The 23,956-nt window shown below is 42.8% G+C and overlaps 1 protein-coding gene across 2 annotated transcripts in view; it reads left to right on the forward strand.

The window, feature by feature from the left end:
• Nucleotides 1-23,956, forward strand: part of CERT1 (ceramide transporter 1) — an 85,887-nt gene that overhangs the window by 57,989 nt on the left and 3,942 nt on the right. Inside the window, exons 4-17 of one of the 2 annotated variants that reach the window (XM_066602881.1) lie at nucleotides 2,957-3,064; nucleotides 6,066-6,204; nucleotides 9,602-9,685; nucleotides 11,253-11,410; nucleotides 13,487-13,579; nucleotides 15,958-16,041; nucleotides 16,427-16,519; nucleotides 17,417-17,476; nucleotides 18,164-18,259; nucleotides 18,365-18,497; nucleotides 18,586-18,656; nucleotides 20,395-20,523; nucleotides 21,112-21,238; nucleotides 22,396-22,533. In XM_066602881.1, coding sequence (XP_066458978.1) covers nucleotides 2,957-3,064; nucleotides 6,066-6,204; nucleotides 9,602-9,685; nucleotides 11,253-11,410; nucleotides 13,487-13,579; nucleotides 15,958-16,041; nucleotides 16,427-16,519; nucleotides 17,417-17,476; nucleotides 18,164-18,259; nucleotides 18,365-18,497; nucleotides 18,586-18,656; nucleotides 20,395-20,523; nucleotides 21,112-21,238; nucleotides 22,396-22,523 — 1,503 coding nt within the window. In that variant the 3' untranslated portion in view covers nucleotides 22,524-22,533. The remainder of the gene's footprint in view (nucleotides 1-2,956; nucleotides 3,065-6,065; nucleotides 6,205-9,601; nucleotides 9,686-11,252; nucleotides 11,411-13,486; nucleotides 13,580-15,957; nucleotides 16,042-16,426; nucleotides 16,520-17,416; nucleotides 17,477-18,163; nucleotides 18,260-18,364; nucleotides 18,498-18,585; nucleotides 18,657-20,394; nucleotides 20,524-21,111; nucleotides 21,239-22,395; nucleotides 22,534-23,956) is intronic. The other variant, XM_066602883.1, reaches the window with a different exon arrangement.

Below are 23,956 nucleotides of genomic sequence, written 5' to 3' on the forward strand. Positions count from 1 at the left end.
TAACCATCTGTTATACTGAAGTTGTAATATTTTATCAGAAATGTAAATGGGCTCGCCAATCTCCTGCCCGGTGCGTAGATGGGAGACTAAAGAAAAAACTGATCCCATAGCGGTCTGGTGCAGTCAGTGGTAACATCAGACCTCACCCAACCCAGACCAGTTATCAAAAACTGTATAACATGCTAAACTATATGAGCTTGTGTGTGTATATAGTATACAGTAATGTGTGCATGTGCCCTGTTAGATCTTCACTACCACTTTGACAGGCTTCTTCTCTTTAGCACTGATCGTATTGGCACTAGCAGGACCCAAGGGTTGTTTTCCATTTATCAGTTTAGTCTTGCAAGATCCGAAAAGTACTAGATTCTGACACATGCCGTCTGTAATGATGGATGATGATAGGCCGGTAGTGTAATCATGGCTTGGCGTGGCTGCTTCAGCCAGCTCTGCAATACTTACTTCAGTTTCCTATTATAGAAGTGACATCAGCTGCATGTCCTATGGATATGAAGTGCTGAGCAAGGGACCTGCAGATGATGGCGGTCCTCTCCCTGCCCACCACTTTATTGCTATTCACATCTATAGATCTTCAATCTAGTTGCCATTATGTTGCTTCAATACCGTTCTGTTTCTCCGTAGGCTCTCCTAGACCTTCAGTATCTTTTATATTGCGGGTGGTTAAACTACCGGTCTCTGTGGTTGTCTTGTTCACACATCTGTTTTATATCCTCTTAAGGAAATGGTCTTTCTTTTTCCCTTTTTTTTTTTTTTTTTGTTCACCATTTCATAACTTATTTTTCCATCACTTTAGCTATCTGAGGTTTTTTTTTATGGCACTATTCAGTGTATCATGTAATGTACTGAAACGTATAACTCTAAGTGGAGTGAAATGGGGAAAACCCTTTAGCTATCTTTTGGAGGGGATCTTATTTTTATGACATTCACACTGTGGTAGAAATGACACATTCTATGGTTCAGTATGATTACGACAATACCAATTTTTTTTTTTTTGCTGTAATACTTTTAAAAAAGTTTAAAAAAAACCTTAAGAATATTTAGTCTTCAAAGAATGTATTTGGCGTCTTGACGGTTGTAACTTATCTTTCAGTCGATGGGGTTGTGTGAGGACTTATTTTTTTTCCTTTGCTGGGCCACCTGTGGTTTCCATTGGTTCCATTATGGAGTACATTCAACGTTTTGTTCTCTTTTTAGTACATTTTTCTTCTGGAGATGGGTGACTAAAGTGCAGTGCTATGTGGTTTGTTCTTTTTCTTTTCTGATGATATTCGACCTGTGGGACAAATGTGTTATTTTGATCTGATTTTTATGGGCATTGTGATACCAGAATGTTTTGGTGTCTTGTATTGTTTTGATTAATTTTTAATTAGAAATACAGGAAAAGTTTTTTTGTTTTTTTTTCTTTTTGTCCCCATAGGGGACTTGAGCTTGCAGTATATGGTATTTCTACTGCTATTTTATTAAAGGTGTTGTGCGGTTACCAAACAATCACTTGAATCCCGCTGTGTTCTCGGCGTGCGTTGTGACAGCGGCAGTCACAGGAGGTCAGGTGCCTGCTGCAGCGTAACCATTTGTTCTCTTGGCATCAGCACCAGGGGTCCAGGGACTGCAGTGGTCACCTGACCTTTGGTGACTGCCACTGGCACAGCAAATGCCAGAACCAAAGTGGGCCAGCAGTGCTGGATCCCGGCGGAGGTGTAAATGTAGCTCCTCTTACTGCAAACGGCTACATTAAAGGTTTTTTTCTTGTAACCAGACATACCCTTTAGCACAGGCCCCTCTTAATAGGCAGAAATGCACGGAGGCGCTAAGGGGATAAAGCCCATTATATAGCTTTCATTTGTAAGTTTTTGCTGGTTCTGATATCTTTTGTTTGGCAGAAAGCTGGCAGTTCCCATTAGAAGTCAAAGTTTTCAGTCAGGATCAGTTAAGATCCACTAAATGCATCCATCTGTTTTTATGTTTGAAAGGTTGTTATTGAAGCCGGATTCCAGTTTTACAGTGATACAATGGCTGTCATAACACTTGTACTATGCTACAATAACAGCTGCTCTTACATTTTGGAAATTGAACAGAACCAAACCTGTCTTTTTTTGAACCATCTGTTTGGAAGATTTTACGCTAATGTGACCATAGCCCAACCTTTATTGCCAACAGAATGGGTTTGGTCTACACTCAGACTGCAATACTTAAAGCACCTTCAAAACCTGCCAGTCACCCAATCTCTTGATCAGTGGAAACCGAATGTTTAATGCCTGTTTGGATGCAATTTTTTACATTTGCCAATGTCAGTTGTGAATTATTTATTTCTGCTCATGCAACAAACTGCTCACTGATCTGGACATAACACAAATTATATGTTAAGTTCTACATGGGCAATTCATGTGTCAGCCTATGATATAGTGAGTCAGTCGGTACTCGTTAAAGGGCCTCTTACACTGGGCAGTAATTGGGATGAACAGCCGCTTGTTTCTACTGGCGGCACATCTCGTTTACAAGGGAAGATGTGCTGCCAACAAGCAGTCATGTGTACATAGATGATGCAATCAGCAGTCAAGAAGTATACACGGGGCTGCGATCAGAAACTGTCTACACAGATCGGCCTGTGTAAAAGACCTCTAGGCTCCGCTTTGGACACTATAAGCTTGACGGCCTCCTGTGGGATGTCCAGGTAAAGAGATGTCCAGGTAAATTTGCAGTTTTCCTTGACTGCCGCTCTAGGAAGGCTAATTTCAGTAAACCTCTTTGTGCTATCACCATTGCAAAAGTTGGAAGCGTTGTGTAAACCAATTACTGTTGCATGAAACGGGCTTGTGGGGCCATTCTGATGGGCTCTGAGATTTTTTCGAGGTTTTGGCAACTGCTGCATTAGGTTTGTACCCCTGAATATACTGTGGCTTAGGTTTCGGTCAGCAATTGAACTGTCTTTTTCTTTCAGTCCGAGTCTGGCTATGGGTCGGAGTCTAGCTTACGGAGACATGGCTCCATGGTTTCCCTGGTTTCTGGCGCAAGCGGGTATTCTGCTACTTCCACATCATCATTTAAGGTTCGTATGGATCTTTACTTATTACTTTGTTAAAGCCTACAGACAACTTTGTACACTTTTTGCTTTTAAGCGGATGTATTTGTAAGCAAAAAAGATTTATTGCAGTTGGGATTAATTTAAAATATATAGGTCTCCCTTCTGAGCTTGTTGTGTACACCTCTCTCCTAAAAATCAGTGTCAGTTCTGCATCTGGGGTGAGATGGATAGAATGCTTGATTAAAAAAAAAAAATTGCGCACCGAGAAGGTGTCATCTTGCTGCAAATCTCAGCATGCAGTTACATCTCAGGCTGATATACAAATGATTAGAGTTGTGGTGATTAGATGAACGGTCTTGTCACCTGAGGCCCTAATAGTGGTTCCCCCTTGGCCTATAAAAAGGCTCTCGGAGGCTCCTTGTGTGTAGTGGCCTCTTCTACTTGTATAGAGCTTGTTGACCACTAGACTCCTCTACAACACACAGATTTCACCCTGTTACCAGAGTCGGGGGGGGGGGGGGGGGGGGCATTATTAGAATGCAAGAAGCTGGATGGTCTTAGTGATGAATTCCCCTCCACCTGGGCCGTTCTTACCAGACTGGTAGGATGTGTTGGGACTAGTGGATGTGTGAGGACACAAGGCAACCAGGCCCTCGACAGACCACCAGTAAAGAGGATCGTCCGAGAAGCATGAGCAGCTCCAACTGTTATCCACCATCCATTGACAGGTGGCACCATCATTACAGGCCCCTGGGCCTATTGCTAACATTTTCAGGTACTTGGCTCAAGAACAATTCGGTCTCATGATGCCCATTACATGTACTGCCTTTGACACCCTTCGTCGCCTCTGTTTGCAATGGTGTGAGCAAGGAAACTGGATGGCTACCGAGTGGAACCGAGTTGTCTTCAGTAAATAATCCAGGTTTAGTTTGGGCACGGCCGTGTCTGTGTCTAAAAACCTTGGGATGAGCGCCTCAATCTTGCCATTGTTGTGGAGAACACTGCCCCGACTGCTGAGGTGTTGGCCTGGGGGCATCACATATGACAGTTGGTCACCCCTAGTGATGGTAAGGGGGACAAGGACAGCTTAGCGATATGTTCAGGAGATCCTGCAGCCTCATGTGTTCCTCATGACGGCTTCCAAGAGCCATTTTCCAGCAAGCTAATGCTCACCTGCTTTTTCTACCAAAAAAACCCAAAACATCGATTTGAAGAAAAAAAGTATGGCCGTGTCCACATCCTTTAAACATCCTTTTGTTCATGTGAAGTAGGATCACACATGTTTTCAGATAAATGCCGCTCGAAACCGCTGCATTTTACTGCGTTTTCAAGTGGTGGTTTTGAACGCACAGTACAGCATTTGACTGCTTTTTAACGCATCCCATCGTTGTGATGGGTGATGAGGTGCGATAAAGGCAAAATGCAGAAAAATCAAGACAGCGCTCGAGAAACGCGGCGTTATAAATGCAGTGTTTGAGCACAGGTATGCGAAGCCCCATTGAAATCAGTGGGAGCGCTGTACAGTGATTAGCAGGACGCTGCGCTGATCGTTGTAAAAAGTGGCCGGTGAAAGCAGCCTAAGGCTGGGGCCACGGGACCGAAATCTTGGGGAATGACCGCACTGAAATGCAGTGAGATTTCCACAGGAGAAATGCAGCTTCAAAACCCGCAGCCCTCCGCCGCGGCTTGCAGCGGCTTCGCCGCCTGTATTCCACTGCGGCCGTAGCTCCCCATAGACAGGAGAGAGGCCGCCACAGAAACGGGGGGGGGGCTAAAAAAATTGACAAGCTGTGGCTTTTTATTCCGCGCAGCTTGTGAATTTCAGCGTGGCTTGGCCGTAGCGTGTAGACTAGACTTTTGCAAATCTCGTCCACTTTGCTTAATCCCGGGATAAAAAGCCACAGGCGGAATTTCCATGCAGTAAGTCTGCACAGAAACTCCGCGGCAATTACGGCCCTTGTGAACCCAGCCTTAGAAGTTTAATTCTGAGCCGAGGGTCTCAGGGGTGGTCCCTGCTGACTTCTCTCTGCTTGCTGCATGAAGACTGACAGTTTGTGTATAGAGAGAGCTATCAGAGCTGTCAGTCCACATGATGCAGGTAGGGAGAGGCTGGTGCGGCCCACCTCCATCGTTCAAAGCTCGACTCCAACTTCAAAGTGTATTTTATTGTGAAATGCCGCAACTTTTCAGAATAAAACACCCGCAGGGGCAGCAGGTGTACCTGTTTGTGGTTCATTCTGCCCTTGGTTTGAGCAGTAATGAGCCTGATGATAGAATCCCTTACAGCAATTCTCTGCAGTAATCATTAGTATTACAAGAACCATTAATTCTTATCGGCATCATTGTATGATCAGCTTAATTATAAGTCATTAAAGGGGTTGTGAAACTTATCTTTACTGTAAAATCTGCCTCCCCATAGCATAAAATAACAAGGTGATGCCTCTCCTGGCTCCCTGCATGTCCCCCGCCGACTGCCAGAGGTTTTCTGTCTGACATATTGTTTACAGGTTGTAGCTGTGATGTCCCATACATGGGCTGCTGCAGCCTGTAAACGTTGCGTCAAGACTGTAGACCCGGAGCTATTGATGGGAGTCATGTGAAGAGAAGGGAGTATGAGCTGGTTTGTTTTTATGCTACGAATAAGCTGATTTCACGATACTAATGACGCCTCTCCCATCTCCCTGTGTGTCCCCTGCCGACTGCTACAGGTTTCCGCTCTAAAATACTGCTTACGGGCTGCAGCAGCCTGTGACGGCCCATACATGGGCTGCTGCAGCCTGTAAACTGTGTCAAGACTGGAGACCCGGAGCTGGGAGAGGAGAGTATAAGCTGGCCTGTTTTTATGCTATGGGGAAGCTGATTTTATAAGAATACTGTTATCCAGCTTGTTCAGGAATGGTGACCTAGGATCCTAGTGTATACACTGTGCAGGCACCTTTGAGTGGACAGGAGCTTTTTTTTTTTTCTTCTCACCTGACCAATATCATTTATATTTATTACATGACACTTCATTTACCTCCTATAGAAAGGACACAGTCTGCGGGAAAAACTGGCTGAAATGGAGACTTTCCGTGACATCTTGTGTAGACAGGTTGACACACTTCAGAAGTATTTTGACGCCTGTGCAGATGCCGTCTGCAAAGACGAGTTGGAACGCGATAAAGGTACGGTGACGTTATACTTTAATTTTTTCTAATGATTTCCTCTGTCCTTGTATGGTTAGGCCCAGCCGCACAGCACATGTGGCTGCCATTACTGTCCTGTTTATGTGAGGTGTGCCGCTCAGCGCTGCCTTGTTGATTGGTCCTAGGTAAACTGCAGCAGCCTGCTTATGCATGCAGTATATCCATGGTGGGCTACATATATCAGAAAGTCTGCCACTCTGTATCAACTCTGTGTGGGAGTATACGCCCCCCCCATATTAGGAGGCTGTGTGAGTGGCTGTCTCATTGGTGTCCGGCACAGGTGTAAGTGGCTCCCACATTTGACCGTTTAGCCGCCTGCATGTTGAGGGGATGCAGCTATCTGCCTCTTGTATCAGTAAGTATCTGGCCGTTCTCAGTGATTGTCTGGCAGCATATCCATAACTGGAACATCCCATATTAACCAATCACTGCCTTGAAAATATATGGGTACTGCAACTACTATCATAAATGGGTTTTAGGAGCACGTACAATGAAGGAAAGGTTTCATCTAACAAACATGATCTGCACTAAGGAATCTCGAAGACTGTCCATTGTCAGCACCCAGGGCTGGTATTAACTTAATACCGCATTGGAGCAGGCCCGGTTAGAGCAGTCGTAGAATGTATAAACATACCAAACAGTAGCTAATGAGACGTTCAAATAACAATCCTATACAGTAAGTAGCAGTGCCACACATGTAGTATAGAAAGAAGCACTTTAACAATTTTTTTTGTCTTGTGTAGCTCTTTTATCTGACTGGCCATTTGCCATTTTTCAGCTTAAATCTCCCATGATGCCTCTGGCTTTCCCCAGACAGAAGGGCAGTCTCATCACATTGTATTCGCTCTGCTGCAAGTCCTATCCAGGGTCAGCAAATGATAGATCATTGACAGCTTCTGTCCTCACTGCAGAAATATGATGTGTTCTATGAGGTGCAGCTTCACACTGCTCTCCCCTTGTGATGGGTTCTCCCCATCGGCTCTTACAAGCATGATGTAGGGAGAGCCGTGTGAAGCACTGGAGACTCTGCACACAGGACATGGCACAAACAGCAGGCAGCGTTAGAGGAGAGGGTTAAACCCTACAGCTAAGCCCTCATGTGGGCTTGCATACCAGATCGCTCCTGTCCCTTAAATGAAGCTGAAATGACATCAGTAGCACTCTACATGAGGAACAAGGAGGGAGCTAGGGACCCGAGAGAAGGGGGGTTTGAGGGATTTGATAGACAATGTAATCCTGTTGACAACCTGTCTACACTGGAAAACAAGCTCTGGACTGGTTGTCGGACTGGGATCACATGACACAGCTGTCCATAATGCAAAGGTTCATACTGTATAGATGCAGCCGAGCTGGCATGAAGCAAATTGCATTACTAGAGTATTGCCGGGGGCCTATCATTATGGGTATATTGAGATGTGCAGTACTGCATCACAACACACCCCGGAGAAACTGAATGTGGTTTTTGATGCATTTGCGGTTTTTGCAGCAATGCTATCGAAACCGGTGGCAAACCTGAGTGTAGTTTTAACTTCACCCCAGTTGACCTGTGACAATGTACCTTGTGTGTTAAGAGAATGTCCAGAGGTTTTCTTTCATTGCCAACATATAATGTGCACATAACAGCTCAGTACATGAAGTAACCAACACTACTATAAAGTATCTTACCGCAGCTGATGTACAATTCATATTAAAGGGAATCTGTCATTAATTGTTGTTGTAAACGAAGCACTTCAGTAGAATTACTGCCTCAACTTCTTTACAAAACTTATTTTACCATTGCTCTTTATAAATCCATACCTGAGGGATTGTTTAAAAGTTCCCGCGCTACATGTAAATTATGCAGATGGGTGGGCCAGAAGTCTCTCATATGCATGCTTTCCCTGTATGTCTGCCCATCTTTCTTATGATACTACCTTGTTTCCCTGTCTTATAAGACACTGATATATATATATATATATATATATATATATATATATATATATATATATAATATATAAATAATATGCGCGCTTGCAGAGGCAGAGTGTCTTATTTTAATACTTACCTAGCAGGCACTGTTCTGGTCCCTCTCGCTAGTCTTTGTTGCTCCGGCAGTCTTCTGTGTAGTCCTCAACGCTGAGAGAGCATTCTTTTCCTGGTAACTGGGCTTGATTACCCCGCCTCCAGCAAGATATTGCTGTGATTGGCTGAGGCTGTGTTCCTAAACCAATCTGAGCCAGCGCTTGATGACCCAATCACAGCCAGTCCAGCGAGATGACCCAAACAGCAACTGCTAGGTGAGGTTTTGGGTTTTTTTCACATGTAGTGTAGCTAGGGCTTATTTTCAGGGGAGGGCTTCAATTTCAAGGGCAAACACTTATGTCATCCACCCAGCACTGAAAAAATCTTAAACCACCGCTGACCAGCAAATGTTCAGAAGAGCGTGTTATGTGCCGGGTAGGGGTGGCTCGAGATTTTACAGTGCACCTTGGATGACGTAGTGTCATAGGAGAAGAGCTGTGGAAATACAGGGAAACCCAACAGATTAATGGCCATTAACCATGTTTCCAAGTCTTCAGCAGAGGTGGCTGATGTGCCTACCAGTCCCTCAGGTTGCATATCCTAAAGGCTGGACCTTACTGTACTATATGAAACCTACCCTTCCAGTCAAGACCCTATATACTCCACCAGAAGCCAAGGTTTTCAGTGTGTTTACATGTCACAGATTTGGTGACAATTTAGCCACCGATTCACACTCTATTCTGCACCTAGATTTTTATGAAATCCGCTGATATTCTGCATCCAGTGCATGTGAATTGGGGATTTTCTAGCCTTTCTTGCGTGCGCTTTAAAAATGCATTTTTGGCTGCATCATAAAAATGAAATTTGCAGCAAAGAGTCCCCATTATCTCCCCAGACCAGCACAGGAAAACCATGTTCATCTCACTGAATGACAGTGGTGCTAATTCCCATGCGGATCTGTAGTACATCTGCCTCACAAATTGGAGTGTCAGCCTCACTTCTCTTCTGTGGATCCACTTCTACAATGCATTTTGGAATTGCTATAGGCACATAGCTGATGTGTGAACGTACTCTTAAGACGTTACTGTGACACAAGAATTATAATTGTGTGATAAATGTCTCTTTCGACGGTCCTGGTAGGGATAGGGCAATCTCAACCCCTGGTAGTGCTAGTCTCGGAGCACAAGGGCTGACTGCAGCTGTTAATAAGTGGAGCAGAATGACATGCCTGTGTGCCGGGGTTCTCTCCATTGTCTTGCATACAGTGTGCTCGGCGATTCTGCAGCCGTTTGTCACCTGTTTGCCATTATGTACCTGACCGGTCGTCCTCTGGATCTCATGTTTTTACTATAATTTTTTTTTTCCCATTGTGTAGTTGTTGAAGACGACGAAGAAGATTTTCTTCAAAACCATAGTGATGGAGAATACATTCACAGCAGTAACGGCAACAGGGAGAAATGTAAGCTATTTGTATGTAGTGATTTGCGGCTTCTGCTTTGCCTTCTTGCATATCTAATAGCATGTACTGGGAGCAGGAAACTAAACCTGAGTTGTGGTCACTTGTAATCTGGTATTTGTAATGTGTCTTCCATCAACTAAAAGCTTAACCCCCCCCCCCCCCCCCCAATATCTAAATGTTTCCTGACTATTATAAACTACTCCCTATACAGTCATCAGAACAGGAAGCGGTAATTAAACTTCAGGAAAAAACTTGGGGACATGTCAGAAGTATTGCTCAGTGGGCGTCCAGGTGCTGAGACCCCCAGTTATTGGGCTCAGCTGTACACTTTGCCTGTGTGCTCTAAATGGTTTACAGGGTCCTAAACCACTCGCTGCTAATAGCTGAAAGGCGCAGGTGTCAGCTGAGCACTTCCACCCTGTTCATTTTGGCAATCATCAGGGGTCTCAACACCCGGACACCCACAGATCAATACTTCTGACGTGGTAGTGGGTTGTTGTTTGTTCTTTTCTTTTTTTTTTTTTTTTACCGTTTAGTTACAGTAACCTCTTCATGCCTAGAACTTAAGGCTGGGGTCACACGGAACCGAAATCCCACAGAATCCCATGCAAAATTTCTGCGGGAAAAATAATGCTTCAAAACCCACGGCCTTTTGCTGTGCATTTTGAAGCGGCTTTGCCGCCTGCATTCCGCTACGGCCATCTCTCCCCATAGAGAGGAGAGTGGCCATCGTGGAAATAGGGAAAGAACTGACATGCTTTGAATTCCGCGCGGCTTGGCCGCAGCGTGTGGACGAGATTTTTGCAAATCTCGTGCACTTTGCTGCTTTATCCTGGGATAAAAAACCGTGGGCGGAATTTCCGTGCAGGAAGTCTGCACGGAAATTTCATGGCAACTACGACCCGTGTGACCCCAGCCTTAATGCCTAAATGTTCACATCAGCATTTTCAAAACCATGCAATCTAGGAGTTAATATTTTTGTGTTAGGTTTGGTACCAGGAAAGCGCCAGTACTTTTTTTTTGCATTTTATATAGAAGTTAAAAAATAAAAAAAGCTTGAATTTTATAATACAGTGTAATAAAATTGACAGATTAAAAAAAAATAATCTTCTCACTTTTTTGTGTATAACAATACCAAATATGTGTACTCTGATCATCGCATCATCGATGGAAGACCTGGGAACTTTAGTCCCCGGCATTTATTTTTTGGTATCGCCTGCCATTAGCTGATGATTTGGCTCACTTTCCATTGCTGCGAGCGGATCATTACAACCTCCTGTCACTTCATTAGGGCTGGACTGACAGTGCTGGCCCAATCTCTTCATTGACAGAGCACAATCCGGTGAGATTTGCCGCTAAAATGGAGGTTTTCTAGACACGTCCCAGCTACACCATGCATCAACAATTAGAACTTCTACAGTGGGTGGACATGAAGGGTTTCAGCAAAATGGCTCAGTTTCTAAGTGAAGGTCCGACGATGCATCCAGCCTGAATTATGTGGCTTCGAACATACAGGACATGTTTAGTTTCCTAAGTGGTTTATAACTGTTATCTGCTTTCATTTCAGTGTTCCCGCATGTGACGACCAAGGGCATAAACGGGATTGATTTTAAAGGAGAAGCGATTACTTTCAAGGCTACTACAGCCGGGATATTGGCTACTCTGTCGCATTGCATTGACCTTATGGTTAAGCGGGAGGACAGCTGGCAGAAAAGACTTGATAAGGTAACACTGGTCAGTATTGCTGTTGTGCAGTCATCAGGATTATGTTCTTATGGCATATATTCAAATTTTCAGTCATATTGCAGCTTTTGCTACAATTTGTAAATTTCAAAATGCATAACCCAACGTTCCCTTCCTCTGGTTGGGAAGTAGTACTTACCCCGGTTTAGCTAGAAGGTGCTCAAGCTGAGCAGGAGTTAAATGGCAACAAGAATGAAGAAAAGCTGGCTCTTTTTTAATAAAAAAAAATCCATAGAATTACAAATGGTAGGTACCGTGAAACACCAGGCCTATGCTCGGACGGGTTTCAAAAGACACTTTTCTTGATCCCAGCTATACATTGCTACAATTTGTACAAGACTGTGATGCTTTGGCATTTTTTGCAACAAAATACACAATTTTACCTTTGCCTCATGTAAATACACCATTAAAGCTGCTCTTACACTTGCGTTTGGTTTCCGTCTCTGCTCCATTTTCAGAGGAGAAAACTGAAATAAAACGAAGAACCGATCTGTGTCGTCCCCCTCCCCCCCCCCCCCCCCCCCTTCCCCATTGACTTCAATGGAGTTTCAAGAAAAATGGAAAGCAAACAGAAAAGCTTCCCTTACATGAGTGCCATTTTTTTGGACGGAAAAATGACGCTGCACACTTTAAAAAAAATGGATACCTAAACCAACAAAAGCTAACTGAAGATTTTCTGCTTTGCTTTCCATTTATTTTAAAACCCCATTGAACTCAATAGAGGGAAAAAAACTGATAAGGGTTTCTCTATTTTATTTCCCTTTCACTAGCCAAGCCAGAATCCTGCTACACACTGATGAGGCATAAAACCTCGAAATAGCTGTCTGTGTATGGATTCTGGCTTGTTTTCCAGTTCACAATCATTGTTTTAAAGGCCTGTATATAGGGTCGGACATTGATTTGCAGGCCTGCTGCCATCGAATAGGTGGTGCTGAAGATGTGATATTCCTTTGGGCTAATGTCCATGGGCATTTTTTCACCACGTATCATTGGACTTTCATTGTTCCATGCACACCAGTATTTACAAGCGGCGGAGAAATGAATCGCAGCATGCACTATTATTCTGCATACAGTATAGAGCCCTTCTATGGGCTCCGTTTCGAAATGTGGCCCTTACGCAGGCATTGCAAGATGGCAATGTTTCGAAACTGTTCAGAGCGGGGAATTTAAAGAGAAAAACAATTCACACTGCGCAAGTCCTTGATGTCAGATACCTGGACATGCGCAGTGCATAATCGGCCAATACGCAATCTCTGCCTGCAGAGCAAAAGGGCTTTGTGAGTAAAACTGAGCGGGAGACCCATGCTGTCTTGCGCATACTGCCGTGGACCTAAGCCTTTATTTACATTTTTCTCCAAAAATGGAGCAGAGATGGCAGAGCCCTCCAACTACATAATATGTCCAGACATACAAGATGTTGGCAGAGGAGAGAGGGGCCGCAGACTGACCCGACGGCGCGTCCAGGTAATGTGCACTGAATGGTATCTAGCAACCGGTTGGGTATTATAGGACATAAAGCTACAGAAGATTAAACTCAACAACCTTTTAAATGGAAAGCAATTGTAAATGTTTCGTAAATATAATAAATACAATTTCTTAATAAAGTCTACAAAGGAGTCGTAACCTTAAACCAGTTCCTCCACGTCCAACTGCATTCTTGAAGGTACAGTTGTCAAGGCAACCATACAACACCCAGATAGTATCCTGCACAGGTCCTTGGAATTAGACGAGGACCTGTATGTGTAACTACTTTCAGGTGGGGATGGTAAGTGGAGGTATACTTTGTTTTAGAAGCCTACTTTCGATAGTCCTATAGATGAGCAGTGTACTGTGCGGCATGGGGTCTGAGGACTGAGCAGGCCATGCTCCAGGCGCTGGGGTACTAGATGGTGCAGGGCATTCATGGCCGCCTAGTCTGCTCAGCTTCCTCCCACCCCACCCCTTTTTATTTTAGCCCCCCCCCCCCCCCCCTGTAAACTGAGACTGTATAGCAGAGCATAAAACAAGGCTGCATATCTCATTTTTCAACATATATAATTCTAAATTTACCTTTTGTAGGAAGTTGAGAAGAGGAGACGGGTGGAGGAAGCTTACAAGAATGCAATGACTGAATTAAAGAAAAAAGCCCACTTTGGTGGACCGGACTATGAAGTAAGTTTATGTCCTCCTGGTTGTACAAACATTGTTGCTGCAGTGACATGACAGATCGGTGCCAGATGCGGACCACATGGTCCATCCATGCCCTTATTTTTTTTTCTTCTTAGGCCTCCCTCACACATGCGCTTTTTACCACAATTAGCGCTTTGTTTTCAACGCCGCGCCAATTGTGGTATAACACTTTCATTGTTTTCAATGGAGCCTCTTAGACAGCCGCTCGATCACAGATTTTCGAGTGGAGTCTGTTCTATTTTTGATGATTGGCACACCTCATCCATGAAAGCTGCGTGTGAAAGTGAAGTTGCAGCGCTGCTGTGTAAGAGGCCTTAGCGTAGATATGTCTTTATCCCAGCCATGCTGAATATTTTCTGCCACTGCTTTTATCTCACACCCCCAAAAAAGACTAAAAACCTATTTACACACCATGAGGATCGTTCAAAATTCATTCAAACAATGTCTTTTGAGGGATAATTGTGTAAATACTACCATCATTGGCTTTTCGGCTGAGCGATGATTTTTGGTTCAGCATAAAAACCATGTATCACAGAAAGGGAAATATAAAAAGAACCAATCACTGAAAACATCCATATACTTACCGACAGGGCAAACATGTGCACCACACTGAGCATACAGGCAGCCAATTACACCTGTGCCGGACACCAATGAGACAGCCACTCACACAACCTCCTATATAGAGGGGGGTGGCTGCTTGGTGTATACTCCTACACTGAGTAGATACAAAGTGCCAGACCATCCTGATACATGTAGTGCACCATGCAGACTAGCAACCTATTAATGACGCCATTATAGTTCAGCGGGCTCCCCTGCACCTCAAAAAGTGAACCACATTGGTACTGCAACCCTGGGCTTCCCTGCTGTTTAAAGCCGCACTGTATGTGAACAATACAAAATAAATGCGAGGTATTAGTTGGATTTTGCCCAAAGTGCCTAAGCTCATGAGCCCATCATCAAGGCTCCTCACGTTTTGTGAGTCCCTACATGAATATAATTGTATTACAGAAAGAGAAATATAAAAACAATCACTGAAAACTGCCACAGGTGTAATTGGCTACCTCATTTGGCAGTATGGCTGCCTGCATGCTGAGGTTGGTGCACATGTTTGCCCCCCTGTGTCAGTAAGTATATAGCCCTTTTCCGTGATTGTTAGCATAAAAACCATTGTAAGACTGGCCAGCTAATAGCAGGGACCCCACACAGTGATTCTCCGCAGGAGCACTGATAACATTGCTGCTGTCCCTTGGGAGAACAATGGAGCTGTATGAAGACAACACACCACCCACTTTAATCTGCATACAGCAGGGAGCTTCATTTAAATGCAAATGAAGCTAATAGGCCACTAATGGGCATTAGTGCCCATTAGTAGTTTATGCAAAATTAACCCTCAAAACTGTCAAACTGCTTTTTGAGTGATAATCTTTGCATGTAAATAAGGTTTAATTTCGCACCATACCCACTTGTTTAGTTAATCATTAATTGCTCATCATATTTCCACATATCTTTAACATATTTAAAGGTTTTGATCATGTTCCCCTCTCACTTCTTTCCTCAACGCATCTTTGACTGTTTTGTTAGATTTTTTTTTTTGTCAGCAGAAACTTTCTATATTACACTAAATTGCTGCTTGCCTGCAGTGCACATCCTACTGGGGGGGGAAAGAGCTGGAAAGCTGATCCTTTCTATTGCTCTCTTCTGAGTGTGCAGCTACCTGTAGTTATCCTGAGTAGATATGTAGTTTCCCCAGACTGAGTCTAAAGGGATTTCATCTATCCTCTATTAACCCTTTCCAATCCAATTTGTATCTTGGTTTTCATAGGGGGCTTACTCTTTTTCTGCTGTTACACAACAGCTCTATCTGCTGGCTAAAGCCAGTACTGCATGAGGTGACACGTTGGATAGGCTCTGACAGCAGAGAGGCGGACAATATACAGTAAGAGAACCCAGACGGATGTCTTCTAACATCGAAGCTGTACAGCCGTAAATCATAATGTCTTCAGAGGTCAGACAGTGGATTGGAAAGGGTTAAATCTGCTGCATTATATGGTACTGGACGTGGCTTGTGGTCGATCTTTGGGCACATTGTGCTGCCTCTTACTATATAGTACAGCTTTGAACTCCTATATCGGGTGCCCTCAGTGCAGACTGTTAGTTCAGTGACAGATACCCTCTAATAGGCATAGGCTAGCGGACTCTGTACTGTAAAGCAGGCTGTGATCAGTGCAGAGGAAGCCTTTACAATCTCATAATGAATTGAAGGTACAATGCAAACAGTGTGGAAAATATATCCCATCAGTGGGGTTTCTAGAGACGAGGGGTATATATGTATACAATAACCTCTTTTTTTACATTGACAGGAGGGACCTAACAGTTTGATTAATGAAGAAGAATTCTTTGATGCAGTTGAAGCTGCCTTGGATCGACAGGACAAAATTGAGCAGGTATTTGAAATACTATCACCTAAAATGGTTATCTGAAGCAAATTGGGAAATGTGTTGGGAATATTTAATTCCCCCCACCCCCTACTCTTATATTTATACACAGAAGATTATGCGATTTATAAAGAATGTTCTTCCTGGAGAGAGTCAAATGTATTCAGATGAACAGGTGGTCACTTTCTATAAGGACACATATGTAATGTAATGGCTACCTGGGATCATTAGTTGCAAATGGGGGCTTTACTGGAGACAGGAGTTTGAATACCTGTTAACACTTTGCTTTCTCCCTGATGAACACAGTTAGGTTTTCTTTTTTGCTTCCAATCCCAAAGATCCAAATGTTCTTCTATATTTCAATCTCAATCATTCTTGTTTTTGATTTTTCTAGTCTCAGTCAGAAAAGACCAGATCGCACTTATCTTCATCTTTACCAGCCAGTGATGCGTTCATTGGTGTGGAAAATCACAGATTTGTTCGAGCGGTAAGTTTTTAATACAAATGTCCAATTTGCAAACTTTCTGAATTAACTTCATTTACAGCCCATTGATGTATTGAGGTCCGGATCACCATAGAAGTGTTTTTTATAATCCAGGTTCTGTTCACGCTGTCTCAGTGGTTTGGTTCCAACAGGCTTCTACTATGTAGCACTCCTGGTTTTGTGACTGTGGTCTGTTTTTGTTTTATTTTTGTTTTTTTATATATGCATCAAAATATCCGTTATGTCTACGTTGAAGAATCCAGATCTGTAGCTCATTCCCTCCAGACTGTGTGTTTCGCACTTTTCTGCAGGCCTCCAGGTCGAATGATCAGCATTCTAAAAACTTTGTTCTGCAGAAAAGTCCATTTCTAAAATAAAAATATCCTCAGAATAGGCCATCGGCGGTAGATTAAAGCAAGGGTCTATTACCGGTCAACCAGTTGCTTTTTGGACCAGTACAATGAGCTGATTTCTGCAGACAGCTCTGTTCCTATTGCAGTGGCCCAAACTGGTATTGCAGCCTAAGTTCCCATGGCCATTACGCATTTACAACTGGACAACCACTAACTGCAGGACACAGTGTGCTTGTCACGTGTCCTGGAGGCTGGAAAAAATGTAAAATACACAGCCAGGAGGGGACGAGCTATAGAACTAAAGTATTCACAATAGATGTCAATGATGATGTGATAAATTATCCCCCTCCCAAAAAAGCCTGAATCCATGACACCAGTGTGACCAGAGCCTCAGCCATTTCTTTTCATTTGAAAACACCCCTTTTTCCAAATTTTTTTTTTTTTTAATGTTTTGTAAACCTAGTCAGATGATGTATACTTTAGTGGTTGTTCTGTTGCCCATCTTCACTTGTCACTTTTTTTTCTCCTTACTTTTATCTGTGATTAGTCCCCTCCTTGTAAGAATGATCTAGTCAGTACTTCAGATGAGCACAGATTCAGCAGCCAGGTACTGTGTGTTTGCATAGTGGGACATATGTTGCATGGTTTGGTTTGTAAAACCCCGTTGAGGGATTTAAATTCTTTTTAACACTTAAATACCTAACGAGCCACTAACACAGAACTAATATGCATATTTCTACAACTGTTGCCAGTTTCGAGTAGCACTTTGATAGGGTGGATGTCCAATTGCCCAAACAACCCGCTAGAATGAAGTGAATCTGTAAAGAGAACTTCTGAAGACGCTGCTTCATTCTAGCTAGTTATGCCGCACCTTAATTATACAGATCAGTGAGGGGGCGTTTCAAACTGTTGGGAAACCCCTTTTTAAATGAGTTCATATGAAATGCTACATTCATGTCACTCCGCCATTTTATGCCCTAGATCATTTCCTGTTCTCCCAAATGGGACACAACTTGGAAGCTAATTGCAGGCTGCTTTTCATCCATCAGCACCCCAACTATTTCCTCCTGCTTTAGCTTTGCCAACTGGATGATATGCCTAACGTATTCAACATAGCGGTTTTCAATCTAAGTGCAATATTTTTTTCAGGGCGTCGTGGAATTTTATTTTTAAATTTTTTTTTTGTTGAGCGCAGGCGATGTAGCCGAAGTTTAAATGCAAAAATGTTAGTATCTTGTGGTTTTTCTAAAGTGTGAAGACAGCACTCTTGAAGCATGCTTTTGTATTGTTGTAGGTGGACGAGATGGTGCAGAACCATATGACTTATTCACTACAAGATGTGGGTGGAGATGCCAACTGGCAACTAGTAGTAGAAGAAGGAGAAATGAAGGTGAGAGAATAATGGCACATGTCACTTCAGCGTACGTAGGCTGGCAAATTACCAACACACATACTAGCTCCGCATGCTGCTGTATGACAAATCTGATCTCTGCAGGTTTATAGAAGGGAAGTGGAAGAAAATGGCATTGTTCTTGACCCCCTGAAGGCCACTCACTCTGTGAAAGGAGTCACTGGGCACGAAGTGTGCCAGTACTTCTGGAATGTTGACGTACGCAATGACTGGGAGAGTAAGAGCCTTTTTTCTAGTGACTGATTTTATATTAGCATTGTATGTTTTGTTTTTTGCTCACTTGATTTTGTTTTATATCCCAACAGCAACCATTGAAAACTTCCATGTTGTCGAAAAACTGTCTCCAAATTCAATCATCGTTTATCAGACGCACAAGGTATGTCATTCTGTTCAGGTTAAGCTCTGTTACAAACAAGTTTAGATACTGCTAGAAATCAGCTCTAAAGGTATATATGACATGGTATATATTTCTTATATACCTTTGCATGGAAAGAGGAGTCTAAAAAAAAAATAGAACAGCCCGACCGATGACTGGATACTTTAGCTTCCTCTGGGTAAATGGAACCCTATGGATACATTTTTGTTTCTATACTGGGGAATTTTTTTTCAGTGCCTACACTAAACATAGACTCTAAACACAATGTGAACAAAGCCTTTAAGGGGTTTTGTTATTTAGAAGAAAAAAATCTATACTTGTTTATTCCTCCCTATACAGTCTTCTTACTGCTTCTCCTGGCTCTTCCAGTCCCCTCGGTCACTTCACCTCCAGCCGGCCGGATCCTCCTCTTCCTGTTATGGAGCGTAAATTCGCAGGCGTTCTTCTTCCTGCAGGTCAGTGTACACTACATCACTAGTGACGTAGCATTTATTGCCTAGCAGGGAATGCTGAATCCTAGGCCGGGCTATTGCGGAGACTGCGCATGCGTTCGGTCTTGACACAAGTGTTCATATACTATTGCAGTGAGACACCGTGCATGCACATTCTCAGCAGTAGTCTGGAATAGGATTCAGCATTCCCCGCTAGGCAGCAAACAACTATGTCACTAGTGACGTAGCGTAGATTGACCTGCAGGAAGGAGACTGCAGAGAATTTATGTAACGTCACAGGAAGTGGAGGATCAGGACGGCTTCTGATGACGTGACCCGGGGGACTGCAGGGGCCAGGAGAAAATGCTGTAAGAAGACTGACGGGAAAGGAATAGGTAAGGATTGTTGTTTTTTGGGGGGTGGGGGGTTAATTTTTTTTCTACTGACAAAACCCCTTTAAAATTGCTGCTAAATCTAATAGTAACCAGCACAACTTTGGAGATCTTTTATCCTGAGAATAACTAATGCAAAACATACAATAGCCTAGTAGTCTTTAAGGAATATTAAAGTGGTTGTCCCACATTTAGATATTGATGACTTCTCAGGGTAGATCATCCTCATTTGATTGGAGGGGGTCAAGCACCAGGGATCCCTTGGATATCCACTATTTCCCTGTGCTGATGTTTGTGTACTGAGCTGTTTTTCTGCAGGAAGCAGACTGCTCCATACACTTCACAGTGGCCCTGGTTAGTAATGCAGACTGAGTTCTATTGAGCTGAATGGCACTCGGTCTGCAATATCAATCCAGGCCACTGCACAATGTACAGAGCAGTCTGCTTCCTGCAGCAAAACAGCTCAGTGTTCACTGACCTGGGAGAATGGCTGATCACCAGGGAGTCCCGGGAAGTTGACTTCCGCCAATCTACTATTAATGACCTATCCTGAGGATAAGCTGTCAATAGTTAGAAATGGGACCACTCCTTTAAACTTAAAGTCCACAGCTAACATAAGGGAAGCTTGCAGAGAATGCGGCTATCTTCATTATGTGTATAAATGTTCCTGGTAGTATATCAGAACAAGATATTTAATAAGTAGTGATCATACCAGCAGACATACTCTTGGACTTCCTGTCACTAATTCCAGTAAGAAACACTGTGGTCAGCCTCTCCCCAGCCAAAAATGTCCGCAGAAGGTATACGGGCACTTTTAAACCATGTTAGACTCTTGTCAAGTGAACAAGCTAAAGGTGTTTGAGCTGTAGTATCCGTGTATTACTATGTATTTGTAATTCCTTTGGTCTCTTCCAGAGAGTATGGCCAGCTTCTCAGCGTGACGTCTTGTATTTATCTGCAATCCGTGTGATACCAGCTGCTAGTGAGAACGAAATGGACACTTGGATTGTCTGCAACTTCTCAGTGGACCATGACAATGCTCCTGTGAGTAGGAGTTCTCTGCACATTAGTTTATACCAAACCGGTTGCAAAGCCTGGACTAGTCGCACTAGCATTATGACTTGTGTTCTTATAGAAGCTGCGATGCCTCCCTTTTTTGAACAGATCCCTATGACTATTGCACCCTCCCATTAATTTATCATGGGATCTGTCAAGTTTTTGGTACTTTTGACACCAAGCATAGCACTGCAGGCTGTTGTCGTCAAAGCTACCGAAACTCCTGATGGCAATAACATAACGGAAGTGTGGACAAAGCCTACTTATCAGAATAAGCCTAATCTAAGGAATTATTGTTAAAGGGAAACCAGAGTCCCTTTTTAATATAGGGTATCTTTAATATGTTCATAGTGTTGTACTTTAGTGGATGTAGGAGAATTTTTGTTTAACCAGGATGGGAACCACATAGTTGCAGATGTGACTTTAGAAGTATCCAGAATTGGCTGAATTACAAAAGTAGAAACCTTGTACATGCTACTTATAAAAGGACCATTCGCGCAACATAAATGAAGTTTATTTGTTGAATGCAGCACATTGTAACCTCTGTACATGGTTCCTTTTTTTTAAACTTTTTAGCTTAACCGATGTGTACGTGCCAAAATCAACATTGCCCTGATCTGTCAGACACTGGTTAGCCCACCAGAGGGCAACAAAGAAATCAGCAGAGACAACATTCAATGCAGAATTACCTATGTTGCTAATGGTAAGATCCAGTATCTAATGCTATTTTAACTATACACTGCCAACCATTCTAGACAAAGCATTCCACTCTGACATTAACCTATCTGTAAGCCTTTCATTGCCAGGGTTTTTTGGAACATCTTGCACCTCCCAGTAGCCAGGACAATCTTTACATGTTTGACATGTACAAATAAATACTAAATTACACTTTACAAAAAAAAAATTTCAAAATACTTAATCTCCATCCCCACCTCCCCTATACCCATATATTATCTGAAAGTAGACATTAGACACCTTGTCAGGATGGCTCAGCACTTTATACATACAGACACCTTCACACAATTTTGCATAAAGTGATATTTTTCGCTAAAGAAATGCTTGGTGACTAAAAGTGTGACCCAAGTAAGCGAAAAAAAATGAATGCACAGTACTGCCTAAAAATGGATCAGTGTGTGCAGAGTTTATATAGAACACGTGGGCTGCACAGATCTTCATAAAATTCAAAATTTTTTTGCCTGTCCATTTCTGGTAATTTCAAGTTGGAATCTTTGAATAAGTAACAAGCTATAAAATACAGTAATTAACCACTTGAAAAGTGCCCCTAAACACTATATATATTTTCTGAAAGCAGACAACCTGCTGATTGCAGTTGTCTTGGTAGGCTGTTAACGGCTATGTAGGTTTGGTGGGAAATCTATTTTTTTATGCATTACCCTACATTTGCTCCTAAAACTTGCATTAACTTGCTGAATCAGTTTCAATTTACTATCTCAGGCTGTGTTGCAGATGGAGCTTTGATTTTGTTCTTAAGGGCAAAATTCTTGGCTTTAAAATAAGACTAAAATCAAAGCTGTATCTATAAAATAGCCTGGGATATACTGTACAACTGTAGTTCAGAATGAAGGCTTCAGAGAGACTAGGCTACAATTGAAGCTCTATCTGCAATACAGTCAGAGATAGACATTGAAACTCTGGCACACATCTCATACTTCCTTAGCTACTAAAGTGCCTCTCTGTAAGGACATATGAGATGCATCATAGGCAGGGAAAGGATTGCATCTATATGGCTTTTAATTTTGGTTTAGCCTGTAAACTGTTTTTATGCCTTTTTGTCTACATGGTAACCGATGAGTAATGTACATGTGCATATTCTTGAATGCTCTGCCTCTGTTTCTTTAGTGAACCCTGGAGGGTGGGCTCCCGCCTCTGTACTCCGAGCAGTGGCCAAACGGGAATACCCCAAATTTCTTAAAAGGTTTACTACATATGTGCAGGAGAAGACCTCAGGCAAACCTATACTTTTCTAACAATTGCCAGGTAAGATGAACTATACATATAGGGCAAATGGATGTCCTTAACGTCTTATTACTCTTGTATCCTTTTTTTTTCCTGCTCCCACTCTTATTTTATAGGGTTAAAAAAGCTAGCTGGTAGGTATGAAAGCATAGCCGCTGCCTTTGTGGAATTTGTATAGAATATTACACAATATTGGATAGTGAGTAGCCACCCATTCTAGAACCTGTCCTTGGAAGTAATACAATACTGTATCTTTTTCGTACTCCCCTCATAAGGTTTTAGTCACCCCAGCAACTTTCTGGTAAGAGAATTACAATGCTTGTTAACCAATCAGGAATGATTGCTGTAATACTTGTGTTACATACCCCACCCCCCACCTCCCCCCGGGCTGGGGAGTCTAAGCCAAACTTCTGACTTCAGTGTGAGGGCTCCTTCATATTGTCGATCGCGATATTGCCACAAGAAAATCGCAGCAAAATTGTGACACTTTTTTTCTCGCAAAAACATCGCTGCCACTTGCAATTTTCTCGCGAGAAAGACAGTAAGGGTTTTGAATGTTAAAATCGCATTGCTGGAAAATCCTAAGTTCATTCTTTGCGATGCAATTAAAGTGGAGGCTTCATAGGGTAATGGGAAGAAAAAAAAAATGGTGGCATGTACCATCTTTCTGCACTTTTTCCCCTCCTCTCCACATTGCATGAGTGTAAACCTTGCAAATGGGAATTAAACTATTGAAAATTTTTGGTTCCATAATTCTGTATTTTCACTCACTTTGGCATCGCTCTAAAAACACATGATTTTCTCACAATTGTGAAGGCAGCCTGATTCATCTGCTTTTCCACATTGGGACTTCAGCTCCTTCATAAATGGCTCATGTATAATTGGTTTTAGTAATACATTCTTATTTTGAAATGTATCAATTTCAGCTTCAAAATGAAAATGTCTTTGAGAATGAGAAAGTTGCACTACATAAAGGTACCTATTACACATTACAGCTATTGGCCAAATCGCGCAAAAGATAAATGCAAACTCTAGTTCTTCAGGGAAAATATCGTAATCAACAGGGTCACGCGCCATAATTCGCTCACTAGTTATAGCTTGCCTTTAAATAAAAGAAATTGTCGCTGGTTGACCCAAAGACGTCTGGTCCGAAGTCATAGTTCATATTTGAACGACTTGTGAACGATTTGCTTGAAGAACAAACATTAGCGTGTAGGAATTTTGTAATACGGGAGCGCAAAAAAGAACACAGCAAATCATAGAATGGTAGAGTTGGAAGGGGACCTCCAGGGTCATCTGGTCCAACTCAGTTATAGGCCGTCTGCAGACGGCCGGATCGGATCCCAACCCAAGCCCCTGCAGGGACCAGCGCGGCACTCACCTCTCCCGTGGCTTTGGCTCTTTGACGTGCTGGCCAGCCGGCACATGCGCAGAGCGGAGTCGG

The sequence above is a fragment of the Eleutherodactylus coqui genome, chromosome 5 (assembly GCF_035609145.1).
Source record: "Eleutherodactylus coqui strain aEleCoq1 chromosome 5, aEleCoq1.hap1, whole genome shotgun sequence".
Classification (NCBI taxonomy): Eukaryota; Metazoa; Chordata; class Amphibia; order Anura; family Eleutherodactylidae; genus Eleutherodactylus; species Eleutherodactylus coqui.